At 45.0% G+C, this 19,292-nt stretch overlaps 1 protein-coding gene across 1 annotated transcript in view; it reads left to right on the top strand.

Annotated features, from left to right (window-relative positions):
• Positions 1-464: 464 nt before the first annotated feature.
• Positions 465-19,292, top strand: part of oprl1 (opiate receptor-like 1) — an 81,760-nt gene continuing 62,932 nt past the window's right edge. The window contains exon 1 of the mRNA XM_061925027.1: positions 465-679. Within this exon, the coding sequence (XP_061781011.1) occupies positions 471-679 (209 nt within the window). The 5' untranslated portion in view covers positions 465-470. The remainder of the gene's footprint in view (positions 680-19,292) is intronic.

The raw sequence follows: 19,292 nt of genomic DNA, 5'->3' as shown, positions 1-19,292 counted from the left end.
TGGCTTTGGCTTTGCATAGTAGAGTTTAAACTTGCACTTACAGATGTAAGTAAGTTCATGTAAGCTTGCCCTGACTGACCAAGGCGTTAATTGGAGCATTTATGGTATTTAGGAGTGTGAATCTTTGGGCAACTAACCATTCGATCCGATTCCTAGGGGGATTCAGAATCTATTCTTGATTCAAACCGATTCTGTATTATTTGGTTGAATAATTATAATGAAAACAGGTTAAATTGCCTAAAAATGTCTTTTAAAACTGAATCTTTAAAATAATAATATTTTTTTTGCTTTATTATGAATCGACTTGTGCAGCCCTTTGAGACACTTGTGATTTAGGGCTATATACATAAACATTGATTGATTGATTGATTGATTGATTGATTCACTTAAATTTCAGTGGCGTTGACTCAATGTGGTCTTTGTGTCTTCCCCGCCACAGTTTGGTCCAAATCCGTGGTCTCCGAGCGAAGATGGACTTCCCGGACGAGCTCCTGCTGGCCGAGCTGAGCCACCTGCAGCTCTACAACGACTCCTTCTTCCACAACAACTTCAGCGGCGCCTACAACGAGACGGACGCTCTGCTGCCCACCAGCGTGAAGGTGACCATCGTCATGGTCTACATGATCGTGTGCGTGGTCGGCCTGGTGGGCAACTTCCTGGTCATGTACGTCATCATCAGGTGAGAGGACGGGCGGGCGTCTAATGTTCAAAAGTGTCCTCGGCGACGTCATCGCTGTTGCTATAGCGATCGTACCGAACAAGAACATCTCTAGTTCCTGAGCTCGTGTGTGTCTACTTTTGGAAAATACTTCTCAAAAGTTGCACTCAATCCAAACAGAATTGGATTAGCGAAGGTTTTAGGATGACAGGAAGTGGTGAGGACAGGAAGTGAAGACAGCATGGGAGGACAGGAAGTGACTACATGAAGTGATGACAGAATGGGAGGACAGGAAGTGACTACATGAAGTGAGGAGAGTAAGTTAGGACAGGAAGTGAGATGAGGAGGTGACGACAAGAACTGTTGACAGGAAGTGACTACCGTAGGGGACGACAGGAAGTGAGGACAGGAAGGGATGACAGGAAGTGGGATGAAGAGGTGACGACAAGAAGTGTTGACAGGAAGTGACGATCGTTGGCGACGACAGGAAGTGAGGACAGGAAGTGACGACCGAAGGTGACGACAGGAAGTGAGGACCAAAAAAGGCCGACAGACAGTAAGTGAGGACAGGAAGTGATGAGAGGAGGTGATCATAGAAGGTGTTGACAGGAAGTGAGGACAGGAAGTGAGGACAGGAAGTGACGATAGAAGGTGTCGAGTTGAAGTGACAACCACATATTACAGCAGGAAGTGAGAAGTGAAAGTGAGGACAGGAAGTGAGAAGTGAAAGTGAGGACAGGAAGTGAGGACAGGAAGTGAGATGAGGAGGTGACAACAAGAAATGTTGACAGGAAGTGATGACAGGAAATGGGATGAAGAGGTGACGACCGTAGGTGACGACAGGAAGTGAGGACAGGAAGTGAGAAGTGAAAGTGAGGAGAGTAAGTGAGGACAGGAAGTGAGATGAGGAGGTGACGACAAGAACTGTTGACAGGAAGTGACGACCATAGGGGACGACAGGAAGTGAGGACAGGAAGTGAGAAGTGAAAGTGAGGAGAGTAAGTGAAGACAGGAAGTGAGATGAGGAGGTGACGACAAGAACTGTTGACAGGAAGTGACGACCGTAGGTGACGACAGGAAGTGAGGACAGGAAGTGACGACCGAAGGTGACGACAGGAAGTGAGGACCAAAAAAGGCCGACAGAAAGTAAGTGAGGACAGGAAGTGATGAGAGGAGGTGATCATAGAAGGTGTTGACAGGAAGTGAGGACAGGAAGTGATGAGAGGAGGTGACGATAGAAGGTGTCGAGTTGAAGTGACAACCGCATATTACAGCAGGAAGTGAGAAGTGAAAGTGAGGACAGGAAGTGAGGACAGGAAGTGAGATGAGGAGGTGACAACAAGAAATGTTGACAGGAAGTGATGACAGGAAATGGGATGAAGAGGTGACGACCGTAGGTGACGACAGGAAGTGAGGACAGGAAGTGAGAAGTGAAAGTGAGGAGAGTAAGTGAGGACAGGAAGTGAGATGAGAAGGTGACGACAAGAACTGTTGACAGGAAGTGACGACCGTAGGGGACGACAGGAAGTGAGGACAGGAAGTGATGAGAGGAGGTGACGATAGAAGGTGTCGAGTTGAAGTGACAACCGCATATTACAGCAGGAAGTGAGAAGTGAAAGTGAGGACAGGAAGTGAGATGAGGAGGTGACAACAAGAAATGTTGACAGGAAGTGATGACAGGAAATGGTATGAAGAGGTGACGACCGTAGGTGACGACAGGAAGTGAGGACAGGAAGTGAGAAGTGAAAGTGAGGAGAGTACCGGTAAGTGAGGACAGGAAGTGAGATGAGGTGACGACAAGAACTGTTGACAGGAAGTAACGACCGTAGGGGATGACAGGAAGTGAGGACAGGAAGTGAGAAGTGAAAGTGAGGAGAGTAAGTGAGGACAGGAAGTGAGATGAGGAGGTGACGACAAGAACTGTTGACAGGAAGTAACGACCGTAGGGGATGACAGGAAGTGAGGACAGGAAGTGAGAAGTGAAAGTGAGGAGAGTAAGTGAGGACAGGAAGTGAGATGAGGAGGTGACGACAAGAACTGTTGACAGGAAGTGATGACCGTAGGTGACGACAGGAAGTGAGGACAGGAAGTGGGATGAGGAGGTGACGACAAGAAGTGTTAACAGGAAGTGACGATCGTTGGCGACGACAGGAAGTGAGGACAAAAAGTGACGACCGAAGGTGACGACAGGAAGTGAGGACCAAAAAAGGCCGACAGAAAGTAAGTGAGGACAGGAAGTGATGAGAGGAGGTGATCATAGAAGGTGTTGACAGGAAGTGAGGACAGGAAGTGAGGACAAGAAGTGACGACCGAAGGTGACAACAGGAAGTGAGGACCAAAAAAGGCCGACAGAAAGTAAGTGAGGACAGGAAGTGATGAGAGGAGGTGATCATAGAAGGTGTTGACAGGAAGTGAGGACAGGAAGTGATGAGAGGAGGTGATCATAGAAGGTGTTGACAGGAAGTGACGACAGGAGGTGACGATAGAAGGTGTCGAGTTGAAGTGACAACCGCATATTACAGCAGGAAGTGAGAAGTGAAAGTGAGGACAGGAAGTGAGGACAGGAAGTGAGGACAGGAAGTGAGATGAGGAGGTGACAACAACAAATGTTGACAGGAAGTGATGACAGGAAATGGGATGAAGAGGTGACGACCGTAGGTGACAACAGGAAGTGAGGACAGGAAGTGAGAAGTGAAAGTGAGGAGAGTAAGTGAGGACAGGAAGTGAGATGAGGTGACGACAAGAACTGTTGACAGGAAGTGACGACCGTAGGGGACGACAGGAAGTAAGGACAGGAAGTGGGATGAAGAGGTGACGACAAGAAGTGTTGACAGGAAGTGACGATCGTTGGCGACGACAGGAAGTGAGGACAGGAAGTGAGGACAAGAAGTGACGACCGAAGGTGACAACAGGAAGTGAGGACCAAAAAAGGCCGACAGAAAGTAAGTGAGGACAGGAAGTGATGAGAGGAGGTGATCATAGAAGGTGTTGACAGGAAGTGAGGACAGGAAGTGACGACAGGAGGTGACGATAGAAGGTGTCGAGTTGAAGTGACAACCGCAGATTACAGCAGGAAGTGAGAAGTGAAAGTGAGGACAGGAAGTGAGAAGTGAAAGTGAGCAGAGTAAGTGAGGACAGGAAGTGAGATGAGGAGGTGACGACAAGAACTGTTGACAGGAAGTGATGACCGTAGGGGACGACAGGAAGTGAGGACAGGAAGTGATGACAGGAAGTGACGATCGGTGGTGACGACAGGAAGTGAGGACAGGAAGTGAGGACAGGAAGTGACGATACCGAAGGTGACGACAGGAAGTGAGGACCGAAAAAGGCCGACAGAAAGTAAGTGAGGACAGGAAGTGATGAGAGGAGGTGATCATAGAAGGTGTTGACAGGAAGTGAGGACAGGAAGTGACGACAGGAGGTGACGATAGAAGGTGTCGAGTTGAAGTGACAACCGCATATTACAACAGGAAGTGAGAAGTGAAAGTGAGGACAGGAAGTGAGGACAGGAAGTGAGGACAGGAAGTGAGATGAGGAGGTGACAACAACAAATGTTGACAGGAAGTGATGACAGGAAATGGGATGAAGAGGTGACGACCGTAGGTGACAACAGGAAGTGAGGACAGGAAGTGAGAAGTGAAAGTGAGGAGAGTAAGTGAGGACAGGAAGTGAGATGAGGTGACGACAAGAACTGTTGACAGGAAGTGACGACCGTAGGGGACGACAAGAAGTGAGGACAGGAAGTGAGAAGTGAAAGTGAGGAGAGTTAGTGAGGACAGAAAGTGAGAAGTGAAAGTGAGGAGAGTAAGTGAGAACAGGAAGTGAGATGAGGTGACGACAAGAACTGTTGACAGGAAGTGACGACCGTAGGGGACGACAGGAAGTAAGGACAGGAAGTGGGATGAAGAGGTGACGACAAGAAGTGTTGACAGGAAGTGACGATCGTTGGCGACGACAGGAAGTGAGGACAAGAAGTGACGACCGAAGGTGACAACAGGAAGTGAGGACCAAAAAAGGCCGACAGAAAGTAAGTGAGGACAGGAAGTGATGAGAGGAGGTGATCATAGAAGGTGTTGACAGGAAGTGAGGACAGGAAGTGATGAGAGGAGGTGATCATAGAAGGTGTTGACAGGAAGTGACGACAGGAGGTGACGATAGAAGGTGTCGAGTTGAAGTGACAACCGCATATTACAGCAGGAAGTGAGAAGTGAAAGTGAGGACAGGAAGTGAGGACAGGAAGTGAGATGAGGAGGTGACAACAAGAAATGTTGACAGGAAGTGATGACAGGAAATGGGATGAAGAGGTGACGACCGTAGGTGACAACAGGAAGTGAGGACAGGAAGTGAGATGAGGAGGTGACAACAAGAAATGTTGACAGGAAGTGATGACAGGAAATGGGATGAAGAGGTGACGACCGTAGGGGACGACAGGAAGTGAGAAATGAAAGTGAGGAGAGTAAGTGAGGACAGGAAGTGAGATGAGGTGACGACAAGAACTGTTGACAGGAAGTGACGACCGTAGGGGACGACAGGAAGTGATGACAGGAAGTGAGATGAGGAGGTGATGACAAGAAGTGTTGACAGGAAGTGACGACCGTAGGTGACGACAGGAAGTGAGGACAGGAAGTGGGATGAAGAGGTGATGACAATAAGTGTTGACAGGAAGTGACGATCGTTGGTGACAACAGGAAGTGAGGACAGGAAGTGAGATGAGGAGGTGACGACAAGAACTGTTGACAGGAAGTGACGGACCAAAAAAGGCAGACAGAAAGTAAGTGAGGACAGGAAGTGATGAGAGGAGGTGATCATAGAAGGTGTTGACAGGAAGTGAGGAAAGGAAGTGAGGACAGGAAGTGACGACAAAAGGTGGTGATAGAAGATTAGAGCAGGAGGTGAGGAGTGGCTGTGAGTACAAGAAGTGAGGACAGAATGGGCGGACAGGAAGTGAGGAGAGGAAGTGACAACAGAAAGGCACAGCAGGAGGTGACGATAGAAGGTGTTGACAGGAAGTGATGACAGGAAGTGAGATGAAGAGGTGACGACAAGAACTGTTGACAGGAAGTGACTACCGTAGGGGACGACAGGAAGTAAGGACAGGAAGTGAGATGAGGAGGTGACAACAACAAATATTGACAGGAAGTGATGACAGGAAATGGTATGAAGAGGTGACGACTGTAGGTGACGACAGGAAGTGAGGACAGGAAGTGAGAAGTGAAAGTGAGGAGAGTAAGTGAGGTCAGGAAGTGAGATGAGGTGCCGACAAGAACTGTTGACAGGAAGTGACGACCGTAGGGGACGACAGGAGTGAGGACAGGAAGTGAGAAGTGAAAGTGAGGACAGGAAGCGAGGACAGGAAGTGAGAAGTGAAAGTGAGGAGAGTAAGTGAGGACAGGAAGTGAGATGAGGAGGTTACGACAAGAACTGTTGACAGGAAGTGACGACTGTAGGGGACGACAGGAAGTGAGGACAGGAAGTGGGATGAAGAGGTGACGACAATAAGTGTTGACAGGAAGTGACGATCGTTGGCGTTGACAGGAAGTTAGGACAGGAAGTGAGGACTGAAGGTGACAACAGGAAGTGAGGACCAAAAAAGGCCGACAGAAAGTAAGTGAGGACAGGAAGTGACGACAGGAGGTGACGATAGAAGGTGTCGAGTTGAAGTGACAACCGCATATTACAGCAGGAAGTGAGAAGTGAAAGTGAGAACAGGAAGTGAGGACAGGAAGTGAGATGAGGAGGTGACAACAACAAATGTTGACAGGAAGTGATGACAGGAAATGGGATGAAGAGGTGACGACTGTAGGTGACGACAGGAAGTGAGGACAGGAAGTGAGATGAGGAGGTGACAACAACAAATGTTGACAGGAAGTGATGACAGGAAATGGGATGAAGAGGTGACGACTGTAGGTGACGACAGGAAGTGAGGACAGGAAGTGAGAAGTGAAAATGAGGAGAGTAAGTGAGGTCAGGAAGTGAGATGAGGTGCCGACAAGAACTGTTGACAGGAAGTGACGACCGTAGGGGACGACAGGAGTGAGGACAGGAAGTGAGAAGTGAAAGTGAGGACAGGAAGTGAGAAGTGAAAGTGAGGAGAGTAAGTGAGGACAGGAAGTGAGATGAGGAGGTTACGACAAGAACTGTTGACAGGAAGTGACGACCGTAGGTGACGACAGGAAGTGAGGACAGGAAGTGGGATGAAGAGGTGACGACAAGAAGTGTTGACAGGAAGTGACGATCGTTGGCGTTGACAGGAAGTTAGGACATGAAGTGAGGACTGAAGGTGACAACAGGAAGTGAGGACCAAAAAAGGCCGACAGAAAGTAAGTGAGGACAGGAAGTGATGAGAGGAGGTGATCATAGAAGGTGTTGACAGGAAGTGAGGACAGGAAGTGATGAGAGGAGGTGATCATAGAAGATGTCGACAGGAAGTGAGGACAGGAAGTGAGGACAGGAGGTGACGATAGAAGGTGTCGAGTTGAAGTGACAACCGCATATTACAGCAGGAAGTGAGAAGTGAAAGTGAGGACAGGAAGTGAGGACAGGAAGTGAGATGAGGAGGTGACAACAACAAATGTTGACAGGAAGTGATGACAGGAAATGAGATGAAGAGGTGACGACCGTAGGTGACGACAGGAAGTGAGAAGTGAAAGTGAGGACAGGAAGTGAGATGAGGAGGTGACAACAAGCAATGTTGACAGGAAGTGATGACAGAAAATGAGATGAAGAGGTGACGACCGTAGGTGACGACAGGAAGTGAGAAGTGAAAGTGAGGAGAGTAAGTGAGGACAGGAAGTGAGATGAGGAGGTAACGACATGAACTGTTGACAGGAAGTGACGATCGTAGGGGACGACAGGAAGTGAGGACAGGAAGTGATGACAGGAAGTGACGACAATAAGTGTTGACAGGAAGTGACGATCGGTGGTGACGACAGGAAGTGACGACAGGAAGTGACGACCGAAGGTGACGACAGGAAGTGAGGACCAAAAAAGGCCGACAGAAAGTAAGGGGGACAGGAAAAGATGAGAGGAGGTGATCATAGAAGGTGTTGACAGGAAGTGAGGACAGGAAGTGATGAGAGGAGGTGATCATAGAAGGTGTTGACAGGAAGTGAGGACAGGAAGTGATGAGAGGAGGTGATCATAGAAGGTGTTGACAGGAAGTGAGGACAGGAAGTGACGACAAGAGGTGATGATAGAAGATTAGAGCAGGAGGTGAGGAGTGGCTGTGAGGACAGGAAGTGAGGACAGAATGGACGGACAGGAAGTGAGGAGAGGAAGTGACAACAGAAAGGCACAGCAGGAGGTGACGATAGAAGGTGTTGACAGGAAGTGATGACAGGAAGTGAGATGAAGAGGTGTCGACAGGAAGTGACGCCCGCAGGTGTCGACAGGAAGTGAGGACCAAGATGACAACAGAAAGTAAGAAGAGGAATGTTTGTTGGTTTTTTTACCTGTCCTGTGACTGACAGGTGTCAAACGCCAAGGTGTAGGAAATGAGCTTTAGGTAACATTGTCAAGTGACATTGTTACACACTGCTTAGAATACTTCACTTCCTGTCCATGTTCTTCTTCTTTCTTCACGCCCATTCTTCCACATGACCTTTCATAATGCATCTTTCACAGCTGGCCTAATCGGATTATATCTTGTTGTTGTTGTTCTCACTATGACCACTTCCTGTTTGTCTCTTGGACCTTTCCGACTGCACGCCCAAGACCACTCAAAAAACTCAAATCTGTTCGGAGAGTTTCAAGGAGAGGTGTTGCCATGGCAACGGTGTTGGAAGCCCTGAGGGAAGCGAGTATTTTTAGAAGGAAAATAGTTTTTTGGGGAGTTGAGCGTTGTGAAGAAGATGAGACGTTCTAGTCGGGGGGGGGGGGGGGGTTTCAACCTGATGACTTGACGTGACGTTGCTGTTCCGGAAAGGTCTCCGACACTCGGAGGCGAGAGAGAGAGAGAGAGAGAGAGAGAGAGAGAGAGAGAGAGAGAGAGAGAGAGAGAGAGAGAGCAAGAGAGAGAGAGAGAGAGAGGGTGGAGTGCCCACATTGATGATGTCATCTGGAAAATATTTACTCCCTTTCTTCCATCCTTCCTTCTTTTCTCACATCCTTCCTTCCTTCATTTCTTCCTTCCTGCCTTCCTTCCTTCCTTTTTCCTTCACTCCCTCTGTCCTTCCTTTCTTATGTCTTTCTTTACTTCCCTGCTTCCATTCCTCCCTCTCTTCCTTTCTTCCTTCTTTCTTTCCTTCCTTCCTTCTATCTTTACTGTTTTCCTACCTTCTTTTGTTTATTTGTTCCTTCCTTCCTTCCTTCGTTCCTTCCTTCCTTCCATCTTTACTGTTTTCCTACCTTCTTTTGTTCATTTGTTCCTTCCTTCCTTCCTTCCTGCATCATTACTTTTCCTTACTTCTCTTATTCGTTCCTACCTTCCTTTACTCCTTTCTTCCTTACTTACTTCCCTCCATCCTTCCTTCCTTCCTTCCTTCCTTTAGTTCGTCCTTCCTTCTTTCCTTCCTTCCTTCCTTCCTTCCTTCCATCATGATTTTTTCCTTACTTCTTTTGTTTGTTCCTTTCTTCCTTTACTCCCTCCTTCCTTCCTTCCTTCCATCATTACTTTTTTCTTCCTTCTTTTGTTCGTTCGTTCCTTCCTTTACTCTTTCCTTCCGTCGTTCCTTCCTTCGATCATTACTTTTTCCTTCCTACTTTTGTTTGTTCCTTCCTTCCTTTACTACCTCCTTCCTTCCTTCCTTTAGTCCCTCTTTCCTTCTATCCTTCCTTCATAATTATTTTTTCCTTAATTCTTTTGTTTGTTCTTTTCCTCCTTTACTCCCTCCTTCCTTCCTTCCTTCCTTCCATCATTACCTTTTCTTTCCTTCTTTTGTTTGTTTCTTCCTTCCCTCATTCCTTCTTTCCTTCCTCTCTTCCCTCCCCCCTGTCTCCAACTATCCTTTCCTCCTCCTTCCATCCTTCTCTCCTTCCCTTCTACCCTTACTTCCTTCCTTCTCCCGTTCTTCCTTACTTCCTTTTTTCTTCCTTCCTTCCTCCATTACTTTTTTCTTCCTTCTAGTGTTTGTTCCTTCCTTCCTCCCCCCTCCTTCCTTCCTTTCTTTAGTCCCTCCTTCCTTCCTTTCTTCCTTCCATCATGACGTTTTCCTTACTCATTGTGTTTGTTCCTTTCTTCCTTTACTCCCTCCTTCCTTCCTTCCATCATGACTTTTTCCTTACTTCTTTTGTTTGTTTCTTTCTTCCTTTACTCCCTCCTTCCTTCCTTCCTTCCTTCCATCATTACTTTTTCCTTCCTTCTTTTGTTCGTTCGTTCCTTCCCTCATTCCTTCCTTCCTTCCTCTCTTCCCTCCAACTATCCTTTCCTCCCCCTTCCATCCTTCCCTCCTTCCCTTCTGCCCTTACTTCCTTCCTTCTTCCGTTCTTCCTTACTTCCTTTTTTCTTCCTTCCTTCCTCCATTACTTTTTTCCTTCCTTCTAGCGTTTGTTCCTTCCTTCCTCCCCCGCCCCTCCTTGCTTCCTTCCCTCCTTCCCTGTCTTCCACTATTTTCCCTCTCCTTCCCTCTCCTCCCTTCTTGCCTCTTTCCCTTCTTCCTTCCTTCATTGATTCCCTCCCTCCTTCCTTCTCCCCTCCCCTCACCCCCTTTCCTTCAAGGTGACGTGGTTGCCATGGCGATGAGAGTGACATTACGAGATGATAAAGTGAGAAAGTAGCGTTTCAATGGCAACAAGTGATCCCAATTAAGAGAATAGAGGATCTTTGAGCAGTGGATGTTTAGAAGCAGCAGAGGTACAGAGGATCTGGATGTGATGATAACCATAGAGGAGGATCAAAAGTACTTAAGTAGTGTCAGAATAGTGACGAGGCTCTTCCTTCGTAACTTTGGAAAGTATTCAATACGTGTTTTACGAGGGCCACAGTTTTATTTACATTGTGACAATGTTATAAAATGATATATGATCTTCTGTAAAAGTTCTCTAAATACCTTCTCCACATGTACAGTAAATAGTTGACACAATGTTGCTGCATGCGTGGCAAAGGCGGAGGTGGGCGGTCCAAGGCTGAAAGTCAATTTGAAGGCTGGCCTGGAAGAGAGGCCTGTTGCCATAGCAACGCACACACGTCCACATTAGCATCCATGCTAGCGCTTTATCGCATTGGGGGAAGCCACAATAACAAAACCTTCTTCTCAACCTTACTTATTCCTTCTTTCTTTTGTTCCTTCCTTCCTTCCTTTACTCCCTCCTTTCTTACTTACTTCCTTCCCTCCTTCCTTACTTTTTTCCATCATCACATTTTGCTTCCTTCTTTTGTTCCTTCCTTCCTTCCTTTACTCCCTCCTTCCTTACTTACTTCCTTCCCTCTTTCCTTCCTTCCCTCCATCGTCACTTTTTGCTTCCTTCTTTTGTTCCTTCCTTCTTTTTTTTACTCCCTCCTTCCTTCCTTCCTTCCTCCTTCCTTCCTTCAATCATTATTTTTTCCTTCCTTCTTTTGTTTGTTCCTTCCTTCCTTTATTCCTTCCTTCCTTCGTTCCTTCCTTCATTGCTTCCTTTCTTCCTTCCTACCATCATTACTTTTTCCTTCCTTCTTTTGTTCATTCCTTCCTTCTTTTGTGTCCTCCTTTCCTTTGTTCCTTCCTTCTTTCCTTCCTTCCTTCCTTCCTTTTGTCCCTCCTTCCTCCTTTCCTCCCTTCGATCATTACTTTGTTCTTCCTTCTTTTGTTCGTTTGTTCCTTCCTTCCTTACTTCCTTCCTTCCTTTACTCCTTCCTTCTTTCCTTCCTTCCTTCCCTCCTTCCTTCGTTCCTTCCTTCCTTCCATCATCACTTTTTGCTTCCTTCTTTTGTTCCTTCCTTCCTTTACTCCCTCCTTCTTTCCTTCCTTCGATCATTACTTTTTCCTTCCTTCTTTCGTTTGTTCCTTTCTTCCTTTAGTCATTGCTCCCTTTGTCCCTTCCTTTGTTGCTTCTTTTCTTCCTTCCTTCGATCATTACTTTTTGCTTCCGTCTTTTGTTTGTTCCTTCCTTCTTTTATGTCCTCCTTTCCTTCCTTCCTTCCTTTCTTTCTTTAGTCCCTCCTTCCTTCTTTCCTTCCTTCGATCATTACTTTTTCCTTCCTTCTTTCGTTTGTTCCTTCCTTCCTTAACTCCCTCCTTCCTTTGTTCCTTCCTTTGTTGCTTCCTTTCTTCCTTCCTTCAATCATTACTTTTGCCCTTCCTTCTTTTGTTCGTTCCTTCCTTCTTTTATGTCCTCCTTTCCTTCCTTCCTTTCTTCCTTCCTTTCTTTCTTTAGTCCCTCCTTCCTTTTTTCCTTCCTTCGATCATTACTTTTTTCTTCCTTCTTTTGTTCGTTCCTTCCTTCCTTTCTCCCGCTTTCCTTCCTTCCTTCCTTCCTTCCATCATTACTTTTTCCTTCTTTCTTTTGTTCGTTCCTTCCTTCCTTTACTCCTTCCTTACTTCCTTCCCTACTTCCTTCCTTCCTTCGTTCCTTCCTTCCTTCCATCATCACTTTTTCCTTCCTTCTTTTGTTCCTTCCTTCCTTCATTTCTTTCTTCCTTCCTTCCTTCCTTCCTTCGATCATTACTTTTTCCTTCCTTCTTTCGTTTGTTCCTTTCTTCCTTTACTCATTGCTCCCTTTGTGCCTTCCTTCGTTGCTTCTTTTCTTCCTTCCTTCGATCATTACTTTTTGCTTCCGTCTTTTGTTTGTTCCTTCCTTCTTTTATGTCCTCCTTTCCTTCCTTTCTTTCTTTAGTCCCTCCTTCCTTCTTTCCTTCCTTCGATCATTACTTTTTCCTTCCTTCTTACGTTTGTTCCTTCCTTCCTTAACTCCTTCCTTCCTTTGTTCCTTCCTTTGTTGCTTCCTTTCTTCCTTCCTTCGATCATTACTTTTGCCCTTCCTTCTTTTGTTCGTTCCTTCCTTCTTTTATGTCCTCCTTTCCTTCCTTCCTTTCTTCCTTCCTTTCTTTCTTTAGTCCCTCCTTCCTTTTTTCCTTCCTTCGATCATTACTTTTTTCTTCCTTCTTTTGTTCGTTCCTTCCTTCCTTTCTCCCTCTTTCCTTCCTTCCTTCCTTCCTTCCATCATTACTTTTTCCTTCTTTCTTTTGTTCGTTCGTTCCTTCCTTTACTCCTTCCTTACTTCCTTCCCTACTTCCTTCCTTCCTTCGTTCCTTCCTTCCTTCCATCATCACTTTTTCCTTCCTTCTTTTGTTCCTTCCTTCCTTCATTTCTTCCTTCCTTCCTTCCTTCCTTCCTTTACTCCTTCCTTCTTTCCTTCCTTCCTTCCATCCTTCCTTTGTTCTTTCCTTCCTTCCATCATCACTTTTTGCTTCTTTCTTTTGACTCTTCCTTCTTTTACTCCCTCCTTCTTTCCTTCCTTCGATCATTACTTTTTCCTTCCTTCTTTTGTTTGTTCCTTCCTTCCTTTACTCATTCCTTCCTTACTTACTTACTTCCCTCCATCCTTCCTCCCTTGCTTCCATCATCACTTTTTCCTTCCCTCTTTTGTTTGTTCCATCCTTCTTTTATGTCCTCCTTTCCTTCCTTCCTTCCTTCCTTTCTTCCTTTAGTCCCTCCTTCCTCCTTTCCTTCCTTTGATCATTACTTTTTCCTTCCTTCTTTTGTTTGTTCCTTCCTTCCTTAACTCCTTCCTTCCTTCCTGCCTTCGTTCATTCCTTCGTTGCTTCCTTTCTTCCTTCCTTCGATCATTACTTGTTCCCTTCCTTCTTTTGTTCGTTCCTTCCTTCTTTTATGTCCTCCTTTCCTTCCTTCCTTTCTTTCTTTAGTCCCTCCTTCCTTTTTTCCTTCCTTCGATCATTACTTTTTTCTTCCTTCTTTTGTTCGTTCCTTCCTTCCTTTCTCCCTCTTTTCTTTCTTCTTTTCTTCCTTCCATCATTACTTTTTCCTTCTTTCTTTTGTTCGTTCCTTCCTTCCTTTACTCCTTCCTTACTTCCTTCCCTACTTCCTTCCTTCCTTCCATCATCACTTTTTCCTTCCTTCTTTTGATCCTTCTTTCCTTCCTTTACTCCCTCTTCTCAACGCTTTAAGGGTTGCTGGTTGGATACCATCTCTTGTCGCAGCCAGAACTCGAGTGCTTCTTCCGGCCGCCCCTCATTATCCCCGTTTTTACTCTTTCATCCTTAGCGTCGCCGCCAGCGCGCGGCTAATGAAGCCTGGCGGAGGAGCACAAACCTGATGTCGGTCTGCAAACTTATTAGCTGCTCCCGACGCATTAGCATATTTCTTCATGAGCAAAAACACCTGGAGCAGCAATCAAATGACCAGAAGGCATAGAACACCCGCAGAGAATCATGGAATGGGTCAGATCCAGGGTCAAACTGTGGCCATCCCATTTGAACTTTTGTCAAGTTCATGTGTGCGTGTAATTTCATCATTTATGTCGCCCATGTTGCACTTGTTCATAAGTCACACGACGCTTATCCCGATACCAGTACCGGTACCATAATGTGTTTCGATACTTTTCGGTACTTTTCTAAATAAAGGGGACCACAAGAAAATAGGCTTTATTTTAACAAAAAATCTTAGTGTACATGAAACATATGTTTATTATTGCAATTTAATCCTTAAATAAAATAGTGAACATACTAGACAACTTGTCCTTTAGTAGTAAGTAAACAAACAAAGACTCCTATTTAGTCTAATTAGTAACATATTGTGTCATTTATCTACCTATTATTTTGTCAACATTATAAAGGACAAGCTGTAAAAATAGATTATTATTCCACTTGTTCATTTACTGTTAATATCTGCTTACTTTATGTTTCTACATGTTCTATCTACACTTCTGTTAAAATGTAATAATCACTTATTCTTCCCTTCTTTGGTGCTTTACATTAGTTTTGGATGATACCACACATTTAGGTATCGATCCGATACCAAGTAGTTACAGAATCATACATTGGTCATATTCAAAATCCTCGTGTGTCCTGGGACATATTTACTGACTTTATAAACACTTAAAAAAGGAAAAAAGATTTTGTGACGATAAAAAATGTTGATGTAGTATCGACTACTTGGTATCATTACAGTGGATGTCAGGTGTGGATCCACCCATTGCATTTGTTTACATTCAGGCGCGCTAACTTTTGTTGGCGCTGACGCCGGTGAGCTATTGTATCCTCCTACGGTGTGTAGTGAAGCATGTTTAGCTATTCCTCGTCCTCCAGTGATAATGGTACTTGTAAGAAACTCACTTTATTCGTCGCCATGGAGGCGAGGATTAGCCATGTCTTAAAGCACCTTTTACTGAGGGCGTATCAGTGTTATAACTTCACCTTTATCTTTACTTTTTAGGCCAAAATGCGTCTGTTCTCCCTTTTCCGTCTCCACACTGTGTCTGCTTGTACAAACCCCGTTTCCATATGAGTTGGGAAATTGTGTTAGATGTAAATATAAACGGAATACAATGATTTGCAAATCCTTTTCAACCCATATTCAATTGAATGCACTACAAAGACAACATATTTGATGTTCAAACTCATAAACTTTTTTTTTTTTTTTGCCAAAGTAGTTGGGAAAGGGCATGTTCACCACTGTGTTACATGGCCTTTCCTTTTAACAACACTCAGTAAACGTTTGGGAACTGAGGAGACACATTTTTTAAGCTTCTCAGGTGGAATTCTTTCCCATTCTTGCTTGATGTACAGCTTAAGTTGTTATGATGTAACACGTGGCTTGGCATTGTCTTGCTGAAATAAGCAGGGGCGTCCATGGTAACGTTGCTTGGATGGCAACATATGTTGCTCCAAAACCTGTATGTACCTTTCAGCATTAATGGCGCCTTCACAGATGTGTAAGTTACCCATGTCTTGGGCACTAATACACCCCCATACCATCACACATGCTGGCTTTTACACTTTGCGCCTATAACAATCCGGATGGTTATTTTCCTCTTTGGTGCGGAGGACACGACGTCCACAGTTCCCAAAAACAATTTGAAATGTGGACTCGTCAGACCACAGAACACTTTTCCACTTTGTATCAGTCCATCTTAGATGAGCTCAGGCCCCGCGAAGCCGACGGCGTTTCCGGGTGTTGTTGATAAATAGTTTTCGACTTGCATAGGAGAGTTTTAACTTGCACTTACAGATGTAGCGACCAACTGTAGTTACTGACAGTGGGTTTTCAGAAGTGTTCCTGAGCCCATGTGGTGATATCCTTTACACACTGATGTCGCTTGTTGATGCAGTACAGCCTTAGGGATCGAAGGTCACGGGCTTAGCTGCTTACGTGCAGTGATTTCTCCAGATTCTCTGAACCCTTTGATGATATTACGGACCGTAGATGGTGAAATCCCTAAATTCCTTGCAATAGCTGGTTGGGAAAGGTTTTTCTTAAACTGTTCAACAATTTGCTCACGCATTTGTTGACAAAGTGGTGACCCTCGCCCCATCCTTGTTTGTGAATGACTGAGCATTTCATGGAATCTACTTTTATACCCAATCATGGCACCCACCTGTTCCCAATTTGCCTGTTCACCTGTGGGATGTTCCAAATAAGTGTTTGATGAGCATTCCTCAACTTTATCAGTATTTATTGCCACCTTTCCCAACTTCTTTGTCACGTGTTGCTGGCATCAAATTCTAAAGTTAATGATTATTTGCAAAAAAAGTTTGAACATCAAATATGTTGTCTTTGTAATGATTTGCAAATCATTGTATTCCGTTTATATTTACATCCAACACAATTTCCCAACTCATATGGAAACGGGGTTTGTAAGTACTCCGTGTGCGTGCGCTGCCGAACATGCTCCTCTGCTCGTAAAAACAGCAATGTCACGACGTCACAGGTACTTTTCAAACAGAATATAGTACCGTTTTTGATTCATCAGTACCGCGATACTATATTAGTACTGATATACCTTAAGTCACAGTAAGTCAAATGTCCTGCTCTATGGCTATTGTCACACATTTCCTCTTTGCCACCCTTCTGTGACATAAAAAAAAACAAAAAACAAAGCAGACTTGTGGAGGTGGTGCACTCGGATGTACGTACCTGCCGCCACCATCACGGGAAAAAAGGAAACACATCAATAAGTAAAAAAGCGGCGGGAAAAGCTTCTTGTATTATTTTTACGCAGGCGGTGGACTTGAAGGGTTTTTTTAATCAAAGAAGGCAGAGACCGGGGCCAGAGTGCCTTCTAAAAGGACTCTTTCACCAACAACTCACAAGTAGAAGATGACAGGGGGGAAAAAAACTGGCAAAAAAAAGTGATAAAATACACTATATTGCCAAAAGTATTTGGCCACCCGTCCAAATGATGAGAATCAGGTGTCCTAATCACTTGGCCCGGTGTATCAAATCAAGCACTTAGGCATGGAGACTGTCTCTACAAACATTTGTGACAGAACAGGCCGCTCTCAGTGATTTCCAGCGTCTTCCAACATGACTGTGCACTAGTGCACAAAGCAAGGTCCATAAAGACATGGATGACAGAGTCTGGTGTGGATGAACTTGACTGGCCTGCACAGAGTCCTGACCTGAACCCGATAGAACACCTTTGGGATGAATTAGAACGGAGGCTGAGAGCCAGGCCTTCTCTACCAACATCAGCGTTATGAGACACGACAATTTGTGTTATGGCATTTTGTGTCACAACGTTACGTGTCACAAGATTCCGTGTTACAGCAGTTAGTGTTAGTTACAGAGTTTGGTATTACAGCGTTTGGTATTACTGCGTTTCGTGCTACGACTTTTCGTGCTACGACGTTCCGTGTTACGACCTTTCGTGTTACGACCTTTCGTGTTATGACGTTTCGTGTTACGACGTTTCGTGTTGCGACGTTTCGTGTTACGACGATTTTTGTTACGACGTTTCGTGTTACGACGTTTCGTGTTACGACGTTTCGTGTTACGACGTTTCGTGTTACGGCGTTTCGTGTTACGGCGTTTCGTGTTACGGCGTTTCGTGTTACGGCGATTTTTGTTACGACGATTTGTGTTATGATGATTTATGTTACGACGTTTCGTGTTACGACGTTTCGTGTTACGACGTTTCGTGTTACGAAGTTTCGTGTTACGACGTTTCGTGTTACGACGTTTCGTGTTACGACGTTTCGTGTTACGACGTTTCGTGTTACGACGTTTCGTGTTACGACGCTTTGTGTTACGACGTTTCGTGTTGCGGCGTTTCGTTTTGCGACGTTTCGTGTTGTGACGTTTCGTATTACGACGTTTCGTGTTACGACATTTCGTGTTACGACGTTTCGTGTTACGACGTTTCGTGTTACGGCGTTTTGTGTTACGGCGTTTTGTGTTACGGCGTTTTGTGTTCCGGCGATTTTTGTTACAACGATTTTTGTTACGACGATTTGTGTTATGACGTTTCGTGTTACGACGTTTCGTGTTACGACGTTTCGTGTTACGACGTTTTGTGTTACGACGTTTCGTGTTACGACGTTTCGTGTTACGGCGTTTCGTGTTACGGTGTTTCGTGTTACGGCGTTTTGTGTTACGGCGATTTTTGTTACGACGATTTTTGTTAAGAGAATTTGTGTTATGATGATTTGTGTTATGACGATTTGTGTTATGATGATTTGTGTTATAACGATTTGTGTTATGATGATTTGTGTTATGACGTTTCGTGTTACGGCATTTCGTATTACGCCGTTTCGTGTTACGCCGTTTCGTGTTACGCCGTTTCGTGTTACGGCGATTTTTGTTACGACGATTTGCCTTATGATGATTTGTGTTACGACGTTTCGTGTTACGACATTTCGTGTTACGACGTTTCGTGTTACGACGTTTCGTGTTACGAAGTTTCGTGTTACGACGTTTCGTGTTACGACGTTTCGTGTTACGACGTTTCGTGTTACGACGCTTTGTGTTACGACGTTTCGTGTTGCGGCGTTTCGTTTTGCGACGTTTCGTGTTGTGACGTTTCGTATTACGACGTTTCGTGTTACGACATTTCGTGTTACGACGTTTCGTGTTACGACGTTTCGTGTTACGACGTTTCGTGTTACGGCGTTTCGTGTTACGGCGTTTTGTGTTACGGCGTTTTGTGTTACGGCGTTTTGTGTTCCGGCGATTTTTGTTACAACGATTTTTGTTATGACGTTTCGTGTTACGACGTTTCGTGTTACGACGTTTCGTGTTACGACGTTTCGTGTTACGACGTTTCGTGTTACGACGTTTTGTGTTACGACGTTTCGTGTTACGACGTTTTGTGTTACGGCGTTTCGTGTTACGGTGTTTCGTGTTACGGCGTTTTGTGTTACGGCGATTTTTGTTACGACGATTTTTGTTAAGAGAATTTGTGTTATGATGATTTGTGTTATGACGATTTGTGTTATGATGATTTGTGTTATAACGATTTGTGTTATGATGATTTGTGTTATGACGTTTCGTGTTACGGCATTTCGTATTACGCCGTTTCGTGTTACGCCGTTTCGTGTTACGCCGTTTCGTGTTACGGCGATTTTTGTTACGACGATTTGCCTTATGATGATTTGTGTTACGACGTTTCGTGTTACGACATTTCGTGTTACGACATTTCGTGTTACGACGTTTCGTGTTATGACGTTTCGTGTTACGATGTTTCGTGTTACGACGTTTCGTGTTACGCCGTAATACGCCGTTTCGTGTTACGACGTTTCGTGTTACGACCTTTCGTGTTACGA

Source organism: Nerophis lumbriciformis, linkage group LG01 (assembly GCF_033978685.3).
Source record: "Nerophis lumbriciformis linkage group LG01, RoL_Nlum_v2.1, whole genome shotgun sequence".
Lineage (NCBI taxonomy): Eukaryota > Metazoa > Chordata > Actinopteri > Syngnathiformes > Syngnathidae > Nerophis > Nerophis lumbriciformis.
The sequence above is the reverse complement of the archived record's forward strand: the minus strand, read 5'-3'. Positions and strand labels throughout refer to the sequence as shown.